The 12,701-nt window shown below is 34.0% G+C and overlaps 1 protein-coding gene across 2 annotated transcripts in view; it reads right to left on the minus strand.

Annotated features, from left to right (window-relative positions):
• Positions 1-12,701, minus strand: part of LOC125658793 (fibronectin type 3 and ankyrin repeat domains protein 1-like) — a 28,895-nt gene that overhangs the window by 13,524 nt on the left and 2,670 nt on the right. For both annotated transcript variants that reach the window (XM_048890213.2, XM_048890212.2), the window contains exons 3-4: positions 8,996-9,120; positions 5,091-5,172 (exon numbers count right to left, since the gene is read on the minus strand). In XM_048890213.2, the coding sequence (XP_048746170.2) occupies positions 5,091-5,172; positions 8,996-9,120 (207 nt within the window). The remainder of the gene's footprint in view (positions 1-5,090; positions 5,173-8,995; positions 9,121-12,701) is intronic.

Raw genomic sequence — 12,701 nt, forward strand, 5'->3', positions numbered from 1 at the left:
CACAATCATGGAAATGAAAAAGGAAAATATTGATCTCAGTGAAGAATTCAATCACTGACAATGGAAAACTAAAATCCAATGATTTCTTTCATGTAATCATAAAAAATTTAAATTGACATGTTTATGTGCTCTCTGTAAAGTTTTTTTTAATTTGAAAATGTTGATTCTATCTAAAGCAATACTCATAACTAATGATCTAGCTCTTATATCAAATAAAAAAAATTCAGCTATAGAGGAGAGCATATTCCTGTTTGACATATCATATCTCATGCACTGAAAATATTATCCTGTGTGGCGAGATATTCTTGTGTGCAAGACATAACTTCCATGCTCAACTTATAAATCTATTATAAATCAAAATTATAATATAACCCACGTATAAGTGTGAGGTACAATGAATGCAAGATATTGTTTGCTTCTGTACTTTCCTATTGACAATCTACGAAAAATAAAATGTTGACATGTTTACCTGCACAAGCCTTCAAGGTGAATATCACATTTGAATTTTTCCAAAACTAAATTTTTGGTCATGCACTCAATGAAAGCTTTCGTCTCCATTTATTTTTGTCAATTTTACACTATAAAGAAAGGGTGACTTCTATGAAGAACTGGAGTAATATTTCTTGAATTAAAGTAACATCAAACCTGACTGGTTAGGCATCGTTGGGTAAATTTTACATCTTCTAGTTGTAAGTTTCCATTTTTTAAACCATTTAGTCATATGATAAACAAACACCTGTGTCTCTAATCTCTTTCAACCAGGTCTATCAGTTCAGCTGTATACAAAGATGGCCAACCAGTATCATCTCATAATTAAGCTCTTGGCTGCAGAACTGAAGCTCTCTGATCTCTCCCAATATTTTCTCAGAGAGCTACAGTTCTGCAGCTAATATGCTCTAGTAGCCAATTTCAACATTTTTAAATTATTCAATCACACAACAAAACAATCATTGACATTTTCTTGGTTGCTTTAGCTATCCTCAAAGTACAATAGTCATCTCATAAGTGAACATTATTTTAAATACTTTTCAGTTAGCTGAAGCATCATATTGACCAAAAAATGTCAATAATCATAAAATGATATATCTACATTCACTAATAGTTTTGTTAATGAATATCTTATGCTATTCCAATGTAGAACATTGTATGTTTATTGCTAAAATCATTAATTTTTAAATTGGACATAAACAAGTTAAATTATAAAATATGAAGATATTAAAGATAAATGTCTAAGCTGTTTGTATTTTGGGAGATGTAGAAATAGAAGGGTAATTTTTGTCTAATTAGGCCAAAAAAGTTGTACGTTAAATTCCTGTTACCTGACCTTAGTTAAGGTCCATTTCTTGAATTGCGCATAAACCAACTTCTTTAAAAAAAAAAAAAAACTACCTAACATCTAGATTTTTTGCCTTGGTAACAAGAAACAAACATATTTTTATTTGTTGGCCTTATAGAAAAATTACCCCATGTGATTCCATTGTTTTATACCATAATACATGCAACATTTATTTCTCAGAACAGCGTAAAAGTTAACATTTCGCTCTGTGTATTATATAGATCTCTGAGTGTGTTTTCAATATCTAACAGGGTCTATTCTGCAGATCTTATGAGGCATACCATCCAAAACATCACCATTACATACGCAGTTATGTTACTATACATGGACTACTGTCTTAATCTCGCATGCAACAAATACATACTGGTAGAATGACATTCCAATGTGGATAATAATTATATAAATGACAAAGTAAACATTACTATCATGTATTACAGTTGAAGTCAAGCAGTTGATAGGTCACATGCAGGAAATAATATCTCAAGCCCATGAGATAGATCGAGTGCTTGAGATATCGAGTAAATGAGAAAATCTATCTAACATACACGATAATTATGTTGAGTGCACAGCATAAAATACCAACCACTTGAGATATAAAATCAATCATTCAACATAATTTTGCTTTTATAATAATATTTTGTGCCTTTAATATTTCACAGTAAAATGTATATATCATGAACAACTGCATTAAAATTCACAGTAAATTGTATGCCAAAAAGCTATACTACAGTTATCTCTGTTTTGTATTTTCAGTGCAAATAATTTTGAAGTGTACCTATATTAAACCATTATTGGATAAACCATTATGCTCTCTTTAGTAGTTTCTAAAATATTCAAATACCATTATCAGTCAATAAGAAGTCTAGTTTACAGACTGTTTTGTATACATAAACATTGTTTACCATAAATCTAGTTTCTCTTTGGTTAGTACACTTGTAATTGATAATGGTGAATGTAAATAAATTCATTAATTCAATACCTGTATAATTTTCGTCTGTAATGACGTCAAATCTTTCAAGTGAAAATTGATTTTCAGAATATCCGCAAATAAATTCTTTTAATACCCATCTGAGAAAAAAGATACATAATGATAGGTTTTTTGAATTGCGATTAGAAAATCTATATCTTTCGCCGTTCCCATGAAATAAATTGATGGCTATATGTTTTTAGATACACTGTAATTTCCTCATGAAATGTGGTGCATCCTTTTAAAATAAATCACTGCCCCTTATGCTAACATCCCCAACCAAGGAAACTTCTCTCCAAGGAAGAAATTGAAATCAGTGGGTACAGTATAACTATGTCTAAAGATTTCCTCATACTTATGGTCTGTACACAGAGGTCAGAGCTGCGATGTCATGTCATCCACAGACCAGAAGCAGCTCTGAGATCACAGAGGTGTAACCTAAAAACCCTTTACATGAAACCGTTGTGGTAGGTTGAAACAATAAACAGGTGAAGACAGAAAGAATTGGATTTAAATAAAAAAAATCTATGAGCCTGTACATACAATAACGTATTAAAAGACATCTCAATAAAAAAAATGTATAGGGGTAGAATAAGAATTGAATTTCACAAAACTACAAACATTTAAAATTCTGTTGGGTGTTACTATTTGAACATGATCACTCAATGCACAATGAAGACTGGTTTAATAGGGCACTTGTGATAGGTGATTTTTTGGTACCATTTCAAACTTGTTCAACCATATGGATTTTGAAACACAATCTCAGATCTTGAAGAAATGTTTGTTCTGTCATGTTAAAGTGAATGGCTCAATAAAACGTTATTCAGTTGACTAGTCATGCAGCCACACAGTTAAATATATAGCAAAGGATCAAATCAAACGTCCAGTTAAATCAAATAGCTCAAGAGAAGTACATGTATATTAGATATGTCTTTACAATGTACACTTACTTGACCATTTTTCTGAAATGAAAGCAAACTATCATCTGAATTCAACTCTTTGATACGCATGCAATTTAAATACTAATTACCGCTAGTTCAAATGCAATTTGAACCTCTTCTCATTTTCATATCTCGTACAAAAAGCCTCAATTTCTTTCAAATGTATTATTGGTGATTAAAATTCAAAGTGTTTTAGCATCATTCTTTGCATTATGTAAGTCTTCATTTCTAAACAATTTTTTTAAACACTAAGAATACATAACAATGCACTATGCATTTACTCTTCCTTTGAAACAACACATACAGGTTCACAAAAAAGCCTTTCCAAATGGAATTTGTCAAAAAAAACACCTGATATCTTTTGACTTCATTTCAAATTTAAAGTACACATCAAAGGTTTTTCAAAGACATAGGCATACCACTCACAACATTAAAAAGTGGTATTTCTTAAAATCAGTATAAAATTTCCATGCTTTATGCAAAATGTCATGTCTTCACACATAAACAAGTCTTTATCACGCATTACTTACAGCTTATTGCCTGATATTGTGATATATGCTCATACAAGGTTGTTTATGTAGTAGAGGCGACCAACTTCCGGCATATTCCCGAATTTTCATTCAGTGACATTTTTATTACTTATTTTTCAAATTCTGTGCACTTCTAATTCTACAAGCACACATTCATTTACATTTTCGGTGACGGGCGAAGTGTTTATGTCAATTATTATCTGTAAACAAATGTGGCATAACAATCAGTAGTCATGACCTCACAATGGTGAGATAAAGATGTTCACTGTGGGTTTATACGGCTCAGTAAAAGCCTGAGTACTCTCTATAAAATCAACAGCAAAAAATAGCAAATAATGTTATAATTTTGCTCTCAACTTTGTTGTTTTGAACTAATATGATTTTATTTAATGCATAAATTTCTCTCTGTTTTCAAATTTTTGACCCTAACAGAATCAGAAATTAATTACCGTTCATCATGAGCAAAACAATTTTTATGTCATCAATTATCATGAAACTTTTGGCATTCAATATTGACATGCTGACCAAGTATCGTTTCCCAGAAAAATATCCTGATGAATTTTATTATCTTTTAAAAATCATTTACATTTGTAATGATACATTAAGGAGCGGCCTGCATGTACTTTAACACCTGCAGTCAAAGAAGAATCAGAGGACTGTAAACAATTGTCACACTGACCAAGTGGTCTTAATTTGGATCATATTTGTACAATGTCAATTTCATCTCTTAAAAATTCCAAAATTATCTCCAACTGAAAAATAATTTCATCAAATCTTCAACAAATCATGTCCAAATTTTGTCACATATCCAGCTAACCTAAGAGCACTGTGATAAAGCCCAATTTGTTTTGACAAGGCCAGTGGGATACTATAAATAAGCACCGTTGAAGTCCATGTAATCCTTACTGCAAATATCATTTGAATTTCACTTTAATATTAACAATGAGATCAGTTTTGATTGAAATGAATCCACTAAAAGACAACAAGGCACTGAAAATTAAATAAGTAAATGTTCAGACAGTACGTTATGAGCCACCTGACCATGTCCAATATATCATACGTCCCGCGCTGTCAAAGTTTATCATTACTTATGGTTACTGTCAATATTACCCATAATAGAACAATCAATTTGGTAGGAATTTTTTTAAATAGGTGGGTCAGTGCTTCTAGGTCACAGTTAAAAAAAGAGACAAAAAACCTACAACAAACATCTATTTACTATTTTCATGTTCAAAGACAAGACTGGGATATCCAGACTACTACAGAGTGACAACTTCCCCCCCCCCCCCCCCCCCTCCCTCACGGTCTGTACCTACCCAGTGTCCAGTATTCTCTCTATCTCCATGTGGTCCTCTCTGATGATGGCTCTGTGTAAATGGTCTCCATTGAGAGGTTCCTCTACAAAGACAACCAGGAGGATCTACATTTTACTGCTGCACTTTTTGGCACTTCAAAATAGCATACAGAACGACATATTTTCCAAACCGTGCAAGCATGGCATATCATACTTGGTTACACAAACCTGATACTTTTTTTTCTACTGCCGTGAAATAGACTCTTTGACACGTGTTACATATATGTAAGTGTGGTTACAGTCAGTGCATAGTAAGGATTAAAACAGAATGTGTTTGTGAAACATTGATGCCCCTGCAAGTGACAAAGTAGCGATGGAAATTGATATACACATACAAACCTTCGTATTTCACTAGACTAAATATTTTAAAGTCTACATACATTGTATACTTCAAAGTTATAGACATTCTTAAACTTTGACCTTAACATAACACTGGATTTATCTGACAAAAAAGCTTTGAAATAATCCTTTCACTTAAATTAATAACCAAATATTTTTAAGAAATAAACATCACTTTTGAGCTGTTCATGGTCAATATGAAAGGATTTGGATTTGAGGCAAATTCTGTGATTCGCGCTTGCATGTCCCAAGTTCATTGAGTCCTTGAGGCATGAAAATTTAATCTCCCCAAAACAAATATAACATATATAATCAGACATAAAAAAGAAAACAAAACAAAAACAAACAAAAAAACCTAGAAATATATTACATAGGACATTAATGCTCAGTTATGCTTTCTAAAAAATGAAGTATAAAAATCCATAAATGTGGGATGAAGGTCTATAGGGTCAAGGTCATACAGATGGTCAAGGTAAAACAAAATCAAGTGGAAGCTAGGCTCTAGCAAAAAAATGTATGTGTATGATACCCTCAGTATGTAAATCAGAAAAATGTTAAATGCTATATATTCAGCAACATGAAATTACACAGAATATCATGATAAAAATATTGACATGATAGTCATGTTCTCACCAGAGTTTACAGCAACCTCTAAAAGTTAGTTAGAAATGAACTACACGCTTAATTTAGAACATTGTCATACAGAAGGCCAAGGCAATTAATCTGTGTAAAAATCTACAGTAGTTTCACAAATGAATTAAATCAAAATCTAGAAATGTGAGGTCACAGTTTCGCTGCAGAACTGTAGCTCTCTGGGGCAAAAATTGGTACAGACTTGAGAGTGAGTAAATTTGCCTATTTACGTACTAAGTTGCCAGTCAATATAAACCCTGTTTGATCATTTTCTGTATCTCTTCATTCGTATATCCATTACTACTGTTACAGTTTTCAGGTCTTCATGTAATATTCTAAACACAAATGAAAAAAAGATAGCTGCTCTAGGTAATAATACATTCTGGAGAGTTGATAAGTAATTTTGGTATCTTATGAGAGTCGCAAATTTAATACAACATTTACGCCCATCTAAACAATAAAAAAATTCTTTAACCAAACTCGAAATTGATTCAAAAGTTTAATTGAAAAATATTTGTTAGAGAAAATAATGACCATAGCTTTTTGTAGCTATAGAATGAAAGAACTAACACAGCTAGGTAAACAGCGAGTTTTCATTTAAATTGGGGTTTTAATGAATGTTTGAAGGTCCATTTTGGCATAAGTGTTTTAAGAAAATATGTTAAGAATTCTTTTATATTCAAGTTTTGAGGTAGTGATGTAAAAAAAACAACAAAAAAAACAAGAGATGTTTGTAAAACACATATGCCCCCCATGGTGCAAAATTGAAAAGGGTTATTCACACACACATCATTTAATTGAGAGTAGTATCATCAATTCAAAATATTGAGCAGACAATATCTTACTATGTCAAGAGTGGATTGACCAGGTGACCTAAAAATCAATAGGGGTCATCAACTCCTGAAGATGTACCAGTGTACCAAGTTTGATGTCTGTCAAGCAAAGGGTTCTCAAGATATTGAACGGACAGTATATTACTATGTCCAATTTGACCCTTGACTTTTGACCATGTGACCTTAAAATAATTAGTAGTCATCTTCTCCTGAAGATGTACCAGTGTACAAAGTTTGATGTCTGTCAAGCAAAGGGTTCTCAAGATATTGAGTGGACAGTATATTCCTATGTACAGTTTCACCCTTGACCTTTGACCATGCAACCTCAAAATCAATAGGTGTCATCTTCTCCTGAAGATGTACCAGTGTACCAAGTTTGATGTCTGTCAAGCAAAGGGTTCTCAAGATATTGAACGGACAGTATATTCCTATGTCCAATTTGACCCTTGACTTTTGACCATGTGACCTTAAAATAATTAGTAGTCATCTTCTCCTGAAGATGTACCAGTGTACCAAGTTTGATGTCTGTCAAGCGAAGGGTTCTCAAGATATTGAGCGGACAGTATATTCCTATGTACAGTTTAACCCTTAACCTTTGACCACGCGACCTCAAAATCAATAGGTGTCATCTTCTCCTGAAGATGTACCAGTGTACAAAGTTTGATGTCTGTCAAGCAAAGGGTTCTCAAGATATGGAGCAGACAGTATATTCCAATGTCCAGTTTGACCCTTGACCTTTGACCATGTGATCTGAAAATCAATAGGGGACGTCTTCTCCTGAAGACGTACCAGTGTACCACGTTTGATGTCTGTCAAGCAAAGGGTTCTCAAGATATTGAAGGACAGTATATTCCTATGTCCAGTTTGACCCCTGACCTTTAAACATGTGACCTCAAAATAAATAGGGGTAATTTTCTCCTGAAGATGTACCAGTGTACCAAGTTTGATGTCTGTCAAGCGAAGGGTTCTCAAAATATTGAACGGACAGTATATTCCTGTCTAGTGTGACCCTTGACCTTTGACCATGTGACCTCAAAATCAATAGGGGTCATCTTCTCTTGAAGATGTACCAGTGTATCAAGTTTGATGTCTGTCAAGCAAAGGGTTCTCGAGATATTTGACGGACAGTATATCCCTATGTCCAGTTTGACCCTTGACCTTTGACCATGTGACCTCAAAATCAATGGGGGTCATCTTCTTCTGAAGATGTACTGGCGTACCAAGTTTGATGTCTGTCAAGCAAAGGGTTCTCTAGACATTGAATGGTCAGTATATTCCTATGCCCAGTTTGACCTTTGACCATATGACCTCAAAATCCATAGGGGTCATCTACTCCTTAGGATGTACCAGTGTGCCAAGTTTGATGTCTTTCAAGCAAAGGGTTCTCAAGATATTGAGCGGACATTATATTCCTATGTCCAGAGTAGATTGACCCTTGACCTTTGACCTTTTGACCTGAAAAACAATAAGGATCCTCTTCTACTCATAACTAACCCACATATGAAATATCATTATCATCAAGTGAATGGTTCTCAAGATATTGAGCGGACAACACATGGTCTACAGACCGACAGGTGCAAAACAATATGCCCCCTCTTTTTCAAAGGGGGGCATAAAAACCCACAGAGATATAAGACCTGAATTATGTGCAGAAGAAGTTGCACTGTAAAACAAACATTTTTATAATGGATGGATCTGTAGCTCTCTCTCTCTGGTCTACCCCCCCCCCCCCCCCCCCCCCCCCCCACCCCACCCCGGATAACTACAGTTTTGCAGCTACTAATGGGGTCATATACAAGATAAATATAAAGGTGAAAAGACTTATCCAAAGTTGCCATTCTATTACAATGAAATAACTGTGATGAGATCTGATAGAGTCCTAAACATTCATGACTTATTACTGTACCACATCTCAAAAAAGTCTCATAGTTTTCTTTTATTTGAGCAGTAAATTCCACACTTAAGTCCAAGTTTCAACTTGAGCCCCCCACCCCCAGAAATCCAGACCTGGTGACTCAAAATGGCAGTCTCCTTCCTAAGGGAAGAATCTAAATACACTTACTGGTTGTGGACACTGTAAGATGTGGGCTCCATTCGGTGTTCTCATTGCTGGTCATGAAACGTATCCTGTATTTGTAAGTAGTCTGGGGGTCAGCCCCGGTGACTGTGTGAGAGTGAGCATAACCCCTACAAATAATAAAATAAAGTCTACATCAAAGATTCTACATTCAATTGCAAAGCAAGCCAAGTACATGAATAGCAATGAGAAGAGATATTCACAAGTGTAGAGAATATTTGTAATAGTTGCACATAAAACTGCACATACAGTCTACTCCGGATATATTGAAATTCAGGGGACCGACTTGAATTGTTCATTATATCCAATGTTCAATATAACCAATGCTGAACTACATAAATATTATTACTGAGGGGTTTATTTTAACTTCAATATAACAGAAAGTTCAACATAACCAACTTCAATATAAGTGGAGTGGACTGTATACTGTGATGTCACTTAATTATATAGTCAGGTACTAGCTGCATAATAGTATATATTAATTGTTGCTATAATTTTTACTGAGTAGGCCAAAATTTGAAATCAAACTGCAGGCTGATATATCTTAGTTGATAAACATTTATCATTTACTGGAATGGACGGTCAATTTAAACTGTGTGAAACACATTCCGACAAGAAACTGTAGAATAACCAGGATTGAATTTAATATTGTATAATTCCAATGTTATTTATTACAATTGGACAAAAATAAAGTTGAACAAGAGTTTATACATCAATAAATCCGAAAACGCGATTTATTCATACACGCCTGAAAACAAACAACATAGTGCGGGGAAACTATTCAAATTTTTGCAATTGTTAATAAAGTGAATGAATTGGAATTATAAGAATCAAACATTCTTTTTGAAGAATTTATCGATGTGTAAACTCCGGACATTTTCTCACAAACTTAACATAAAAGTGCTTTGCACTTTTATTCAGTTTGTGAGTAAAATGTCCGGAGTTTACACATCAATAAATTCTTCCAAAAGAATGTTTAATCCTATAATAAACAATACAGTATTCATGCTTATATACAGAAAAGTAGCACACTGTTAAATTCCTGAATGTCTAATCCAGCATGCAATGGGAGACTTTTTGTTGTAATAGACAGGATGTTGGATTACACAGTGTAAAGAACGTGAAGTAATAGAATTGGGAATGAAAATTGGGAGTTGCGCATTCAATTTAACTATACCAGCATATACTTGTACTAGAAATTGCCACAATAGTACGGAGTATATTAAAAACAGAGGTCATGGCAAGCATTGGCACATTGACAACCCTCCCTACTACAGCTGTGAATGTCATGCATCAATCAAAATTTGTGGCACTTCACCTACAGCTGGTGATGTTTCTACAGGAGCGAAAAATTCTTACATCCTACACTATGTCAGGAAGATTTCATGTAAATTTCATCTTTTCTGGCCCAGTGGTTCTTGATATACAGAAGACTTTTAAATGACCCAATCCTAAATTTGCCTTTTCAGGATTATATTCTCGTTGAACAGACTTGAATCCCCTTCATGCAAGGTTAATTTATGCCAAGTTTAATTGAAATTGGCCCAGTGGTTCTGGAGAAATCGAAAATGTTAAAAGTTCACAAACAGACAGACGCTGGACACCAGCATGATTTCTCCAAACTTATTTCTCATATTATAATCTCCATAAACAAAACAATCAAATATATTTCTATTCACTTATAACTTATCTGCAAACAAAATTCTATCATTGTTTAACAACAAATAAATAATTGGAAATTAAGTATGAAGACTTTGAAACTGTGCCAGAACTGATTAAACACTGAAATCAAGAATTGTGTAATTTCAATGACTAACCATTCATCATTGTCATGAACAACTAAGTACAGTAAGCACCGGGGACTCAGCTGGAAACCTAGCAGATCAAAAGTGTTCAAGACAGAGGGGACAGAAAACTAACATGGACTCCTGGGATACGGAACAGAAAAATAAAACCACTCAGCATGGTATCTCTCAACTGTCTGAATTCAGCTATCAAAACAACCATGGGGTATCCAGCACCAATTTCTGGAGCAAATGATTGTCAAGTATGAAATAGATATATCTAAAAATGATATTGATCAATTTTCTATTTTAATCTATTTCTATTTTACAGAGAGGCCAATGACAATACATGTAGTAAACTAGAAGGAGGAACCCATGTTTATAATCAGTAAAACAGCAGGCAAAGACTGATGGACATGAAGGAGAGGATCTAATAAGTAGTGTGAATCATTTTTCATCCCCAAGATTTTAATTTTCATGTAAATTCAAAAGGTTGTCTTGACATTAAAAGGAAGGTGTTTATCAATAATTTTGTCTGTGTAAGCAATAATTAACAAATTGAACATTTCATAAAAATTATATATTGCTGATTAATCTGACACAGCAAGATCACAAATATAAGGTTTTATGAAATGTAACTAATATACATCATTAAGGATGTTGCCCTCCCTATATGAAAGTCACTCACTCGAAAATCTTGAAATAAATTATATTATCCAGTTAATAAAACTACCTCCAAAAATATGTGAAGTTTTAATTTAATGGAACTTGGAATCTTCAACCTACGTGCTGTCTGCAGACAATTTTGAGTTAATATGTGTTGAAGCTGATATGGATACAAGCTTTCAATTCCCTAACCTTCTAACAAGAGTTGTCAGAAGACAATGCAACTCACAAAGACTACACTTACTCTATCCCATTTGGTTCAAAAGATATACTAGTATACAAGAGGTTAAGCTTTTGAAAAGTAGGTCAAAGTCCAAGGTCAAGGTCAGGAGTCTTGGTACCAAATGAAAGGCATTTAAATTATGATTCCTCTAGATGTGAAATATCAAAGCCCTACCCCCTTGGTTCAAAAGATTTATAGAAAAGGTTTTAAAAAAATCCCTTAAAGTAAGATGCCAAAGCAGAGACCAGGGTCACAACAATAGCTCTCTGGACATTTGGCCCAGCGAACTAAAAATGAAGAACTATGACGTCAAAAACTTCCCATTTCGAATACAATACAGAGACACTATGCTTTAAATCACATTTACCTGAAACTATTTACACTACATTCCTTGTACACTACAGGGTAGACAGAGGTTGAGGCGTAAACAGTCGTTAAATTCAAAGTTTTTCTGAATTATTTAGAACTGATTTATTAGAGAATTGATTTATTAGTTACTCTGAGATGCACTTATATTGTGAATTTAACTGTATAGTCCGAGTGACACTGTGTGGGCTCCTTGTCTGAAGCACTAATACACATTCCCTTAATACACATTTAATACCAACAACAAATTTGTGGAATGTTCAAAGTGTTTCAATTTGATGTTTTTTAAGTAACTTGAAGATGGGAAATGCCATATTTTTTCAACTTTAAAGATGTCCTTGATTTAAGGTGCAGAGAACAATAGGATGTTCACCCTTTTCCTCAACTTGAGAGAAGCCCTTGTCTTAAGGTTTACAATTTGAGATCCTGACTTACTTATAGACATTTCCCCACTGATTGAGTCGAGACACCCTTGTCTTAAAGTTTACAGTTTGAGATCCTGACTTACATATAGACATTTCCCCACTGATTGAGAGATGAGAGACACCCTTGTCTTAAGGTTTAGAGTTTGAAATCCTGACTTATGTATAGACATTTCCCCACTGGTTGAGAGACACCCTTGTCTGAAGGTTTAGAGTTTGAGATCCTGACT

Source organism: Ostrea edulis, chromosome 9 (assembly GCF_947568905.1).
Source record: "Ostrea edulis chromosome 9, xbOstEdul1.1, whole genome shotgun sequence".
NCBI classification, from domain to species: Eukaryota; Metazoa; Mollusca; class Bivalvia; order Ostreida; family Ostreidae; genus Ostrea; species Ostrea edulis.